Source organism: Engraulis encrasicolus, chromosome 4 (genome assembly GCF_034702125.1).
Source record: "Engraulis encrasicolus isolate BLACKSEA-1 chromosome 4, IST_EnEncr_1.0, whole genome shotgun sequence".
Classification (NCBI taxonomy): Eukaryota; Metazoa; Chordata; class Actinopteri; order Clupeiformes; family Engraulidae; genus Engraulis; species Engraulis encrasicolus.
Genome location: NC_085860.1, coordinates 34,879,019 through 34,884,713, shown reverse-complemented (window position 1 = coordinate 34,884,713; position 5,695 = coordinate 34,879,019). Strand labels below are relative to the sequence as shown.

The 5,695-nt window shown below is 44.1% G+C and overlaps 1 protein-coding gene across 1 annotated transcript in view; it reads right to left on the bottom strand.

The window, feature by feature from the left end:
* Positions 1 to 349: 349 nt before the first annotated feature.
* The window catches only part of sema3d (sema domain, immunoglobulin domain (Ig), short basic domain, secreted, (semaphorin) 3D), a 93,456-nt gene continuing 88,110 nt past the window's right edge, over positions 350 to 5,695 (bottom strand). The window contains exon 18 of the mRNA XM_063197286.1: positions 350 to 2,721. Within this exon, the coding sequence (XP_063053356.1) occupies positions 2,323 to 2,721 (399 nt within the window). The 3' untranslated portion in view covers positions 350 to 2,322. The remainder of the gene's footprint in view (positions 2,722 to 5,695) is intronic.

Below are 5,695 nucleotides of genomic sequence, written 5' to 3'. Positions count from 1 at the left end.
ACACACACGTGCACATTGCAGCCTGAGATGGATGTTTGTGGCTGGTGAAAAGGTCATTCACTAATCACATCTGCGGCTGCTCTAACACACTGGCGAAAGGGCACACTCAGTGCTGCGCCTGTCGATTGGAATATTACTTAAATCAATCATGTAATACTTCACAGCGGCACACTTCACACTTTGTTCACTCAGTTTTTTAACTAGAGTCATAAGATCAGAACTTTCACCGCCATGACTGTGGCATTTCGGAGCCTATGAATAAGGAAACTAGGCCTCATATACATTTGTATGACTCATAGGCAAGTCATATGTGCCAAGTACTCTGCCAAAGTATGCAAACACCAACATTCTTGGTTAAAGAGTCAAGGGCCACGAGGAAAATAAAACACATAAGCATAGACTGACGTGTACAAGGAACAAAAGAGTTTAATTAATTACAGAGCTATGTATACATCAGAAATTTAAATAATATCATGAACGGCCTACCTACAAAAACAAAAAACATTATCAACATACAAAAAAAATTGATATTTTGCACCACCTAAAATCTAAGCATGTAGGCCTTTTCTTTTTCAAAGATGGTGGGTGAGTGTCCATTGTCATTACAGCAATTTAGCCCATCGAGGTGGAATTTAAATTGACTGGCTGGACCGATGCCCATTTCATAAACAGAGCCTCTACCACTCCGCTTATCCGTTTCAATCTGCAGTCCACACTAATCAGTGGCCAGATGGAGTCCTCTCGCATCTCCGCTGCTGTCACTATGCTTAAGCACAACCCTACATATTATGTGAGTCAGAACAATAGCATGCAGTTTTTTCTCCTGTACAAGTGGTATAAATATTTACAGACATTCAACATGAATGTGTTTTCATTGCATGTCACGTGACAAAGGAGGGTATTTGGGCCATATGCGTTTCATTTTAAAACAAAAAATATCCCCCTTTTTGTTGGCAGCGGGGATACTAACATTCCCTCAATGTATGACAGGCAGGGAAATCCAATTTAAAACAAAGAAACAAAAAAATTAACCAAGTCACGGACAGAGATATGTACGATCGTCCTGAAGGTTTTTATGACATTGTGATTTTTTTTTTAGTTTAGCAAAGCCAAACACTGTGTCAGAGTCTATGAAGCTGCCTCTATGAAACGGTGGTCAATAAACCACAGAGACATTTCCAACCATTTGACTACATCCATTACGATAAGAGACATCTATTCACTGTATTTCTAAATACAACTACCTCAACAAATACCCTCAGAGCCATTTCTGTGTTTAAAACTTCCCTCCCCCTCCAGAACATTCCATAGTTCAACCCTCCCCTAAGGCATTCGTCTTCACTAACCCTTATTCTCTGTCGGGACCCAACAAGGTCCTCGAAAACCCCATAGTGCAGGCTAATTTTAGGTCCGCTAACCCAAGGGAAGCAGACTGAGATTCTGGAGCGCTGTGGATCTCGTTTGTTTTTGTTTTTTCCCTAGCAGTCTAAAATACATTCAAAGCTATTCAGGCTGTTAGTTTGAAGTTATATATGTGTTTTCATTCCCCACATCAACTGTAGCAATCTGCTGGAAGAAATTCAGTGTACTATGGAATGCTCTATGGTTTCATGGTGTGGTAACAATTTCAGCTTAGCATATGACAAATATCTTAGCTTTCCAAACAACGCTAACCCACCAAAACAAAAAGATGCCAAAATTGAAGGGATTTAACTAACCATATGACAAAGATCATATCTTACAAACAAAATTTAGCTGCATTGTTAGCTATTTTACAATAGCTAACCAAAGTGAAAATGTGTTTTTTCATAGCTTAATGATACAATTGTTAATTAGATTATCCTCATTGCACTGTTACTGCATTTTGCAATAATGTGTAACAGACATTAAAAAATGGAACGTGGACATTGCTTTTTATTTTCGTAAATAATAGTTAGGACTATGTCTGACTATACAGGGGTCCGTTTCTCGAATGCGTCTTTGCTATCGTCGTTAGCAAAGTCCTTCGTAAGAGCGACTCAACTCTCTCTCGATAGCGACGCTCACCACTAAATCCAAGGGAACGGTAAGACGGTCTTAAGGCGGTTAGCAACGACAAGAATCGAGAAACGGACCCCAGTTCTGTTGCCTCAATCACAATTATACTATATTATCATTACATAGTTACAATGCAATGAGAAATAGGTGAAGAAAAAAATGTTTGTGTTGCTTTGGTTGGCTGAAACATGCTGTGTGCGTTAAGTCTTTTCAGGAGGCAGATTGAACGTGTTGCTTTGAGGCTGGTCCCTGAATTAAAAAAAAAAAAACTCCTTTGGCGCCTCCCTAGTGGTGATGCCGCCGGTTGCGGCTCTTGCGCATCTCCTGCATGTGCTTCCACTTCCCCCGCTGGCGCGTTCGCTTCTCTCGGAACCACATCGTCTCGCAGTACTCGTCCACGGAGCGCGCCGGCCCGCTCAGCACCCGCAAGAAGTCCTTGTAGCGCTGTCGGGCCTCCACCGCCGTGGCCTGGGATGCGAAGGAGGGGTCCTCAGAGGGTCCTCGCTGGGGCGGCACCGGGCCATCGAGCTGGCCGGGCTGGAGGACGCGGACCGAGAACTGCAGCAGGGTGCGGGTGAAGCGCTGCTCCTGAGACGTGCAGACGTAGGTGCCTGTGTCGGCCTGCTGCAGCCAGCGAATCAGCAACCCCCGCTCGGTCACCAGGACGCGATCGTCAGCTTTCACCTAAAACACACACACAAGTACATAAAGAAACTAATAAGTCACTACTATACAGGTTGCGGGTTTAACTCCCGACCCGCCTGGTTGGTGGGGGGAGTAATTAACCCATTTTAGCCTGATGATTCGTATATGTTGTTTGATGCCTGGAAATAGCCTGATAAGCCAGCCTAAATGTGATACCGGGGTAATTTAGTCTGGCCCCGATGAACGATACCTCAGACGATTGCTGATGAGAACAACCTGTTTTTTTTTCAAACCGTGTCGGCGCTCTGACCAATCGCAATCGGCGATCTTTGCAGTTGATGTGCTTTCCCAACGGTGTTGCAAGCTTCGTCGTCACTCCCTCAAAACCCCGCCCGCTTTGATTCAAAACAAATCTCTGCGTTGTAATTGGTTTTGCCAGACTCAGGGCACAGTGTTCAAAACGTTCTCAGAAACGAGGCCAGACCCACTCGCAGCTGAAAAATTTGGGCGCCCAGCAGGTAGCGCTGGTTTACCAGGCTAGCCTGAAAACACATATACGCTGCATTCAGGCTCTTGAGATTTTAGATTTTTTATTAAAAATGTGAGTATGTTGTTAATGCAAGAAGAGGGTCTTAGGGTTTAAATGCAATTTATTTCATGTTTTTATTCGCATCAGAGATTAACATATTTAGGTTTTTATAGGCTGAGAGCAAATTTCCCAACAAGGGCTTAGGCATTCAGCAGGTGGAGGTGGAGGTGCTTTAGGCATCATTGGGTTAACCAGTGCTGTCCCCCATCCTCCTCCATGACTGAGGTACCTTGAGCATGGTACCGTCCCACTGCACTGCTCTCTTGGGGTAGCCTGGCAACGCCATCCATGTGCTCCACCCAAAGATTTTGGCTCCGCACATCGTCTGGAAAAAGCCTCGAGCTCGGTTCTCCCAGTGTTTAGCCAATCATCCAACAGTTGAGAGTGGTGACGTAGAACTCACCCGCGAGCTCCGTTATTGATTGGTTAAGGTAACTATATTCACACTTTCGTTTTGTTATTTGTATGCTTTTGTCGTAACAGTAACGACAAAACGACAAATAAAAGTAACAGGCATGCTAATAAAGCACAATATGAGGTTTAATTTGAGTTTGGAACTCCAATTAATTTAAATGATAGAGTAAGATCAGACCATCTCCCACCGTCCATGGAGACGGATTCCTCATGGCTTTTGCCAGACTGATAGACGGAGTCAACACAGTCGGCTTTTCACCCAGGCTACTCTTGGGGTGCCATTGGGGGCTGCTCCCTTGCATGGGTGAGGCATGAATGCAATTTTATTGGAGTTCAATTGGAGTTGGAGCTTCCCAGGTGGGCTTTCGCTTTCACTTCACAAGTCAATACTATACATGACAACACTACTCCTTTATATGAGTGAAATGCTTCTTCTTTTTCCATTCTTTTTGGTGAAGTGGCACCTGCAACACACATTAAAGGATAACTTCTGTCAATTTTGACATGCAGTTGTCATGCTCACACTACCCTGGACTTGTCAGAACCTCAGACTTGTTAGCCTTTTCCGAGATCCTGGTCATTCTAATGGGGGCAGGCGTTTGTTTACAATAAAAAAAAAAACATCTTGAATTATTCCCAATAACATCCAAAAGGTTATGCAACATCAGCAGACAACTAGCAAACAGTGATGCCTTTTGGGATAATATTTGGAGCAGTCTTATGTTAAGAAAGTTTTTAATGTAAAGAAAATCTTCCCCCATTAGAGTAGCTCAGATCTCAGAAAGGACTGAGTCGAAAAATGCAGCATCACCGGGTACTGACAAGTCAAGGGTAGTGTGACCAATACAACAGCATATTGAAATTGGCAGGAGTTATCCTTTAACACAAGCACACACTGATAAGTCACTACCATAGAAGTATTTCCTTTATACAGAGGAAATTCCCTTTCCGTTTCTATTTCTTTTGGCTAAGTGTCTATGTTGTTTCATTTGACATGACTCCAAACGCCTTCGCCCTCGTAGTCTAACTCCTTGTATATTTATATATTCCTTATATAAGTTGCAAACTGCAAGCTAGAAGCTGCAACGGAAAAAAAAAATACTGAACAAAATATAATGACGGTACACTTGAGACGAATTCCAAAACAAGACAGTGCCAATGACAACAGCAAGGTCAGGAACATCTCCAGCAGCACACTGGAGGCCAGTAGGGTTGCTGATGTGAAAAACAACTACAGTGCGGGCAGGCAACAGGGACACAGCAGCTTGGGCACGTACGCACACACACAGACACACGCACGCGCACACACACACACACACACACACACACACACGCACACACACACACACACGCGCGCGCGCACACACACACACACACACACACACACACACACACACAGAGACTCATCTAGGGTTGGTGCCCTCAATGGGAAACACAGCAGTCACCTGTTGAGTTTTTGCTCATAAATCACCCCAGCGGAATGACACAGCAAATTAAGGGCAGGACCCAAAAAAAACTAAAAGAGCCTTGCCAGACAAGGGTCAAAGGTCAGTGCCACAGTCGAAGGGTCAGCAGGGTGACCTCGGAGTTTGGGCTCCTGCTAGTGGATAATTGTTGCTAATTAGTCTATGACTTGCTCATTAAGCTGCAATTGCTGTAGATACACGACAAGCGTTCTGTTGAAATAAGAGAGGGGAGAGAATGAGTGAGAAGAAAAGGGAAAGAAGGAGTGAAAAAGCAAACGCTAGACGAGAAAGTAAGAGGACGGAACGAGGTAGAAGGATACAGAGAGGAGGAGAGACAGAGAGGAAAAGAAAAGGAAAGAAGGGGTAAAAGAGCAAAATCTGGAAGAGAAAGTAACAGGAGAGAATGAGTGAGAGAGATGTAGAGAGGAGGATGAGAGAGAGAGAGAGAGAGAGGGGGAATGAAAGAGAGAGTTGGGGGTGAAAGAGCAAAAGCAAGAAGAGAAACAGGGGGGCATTCCACAGAAACCAATAATGAGTTGACCTG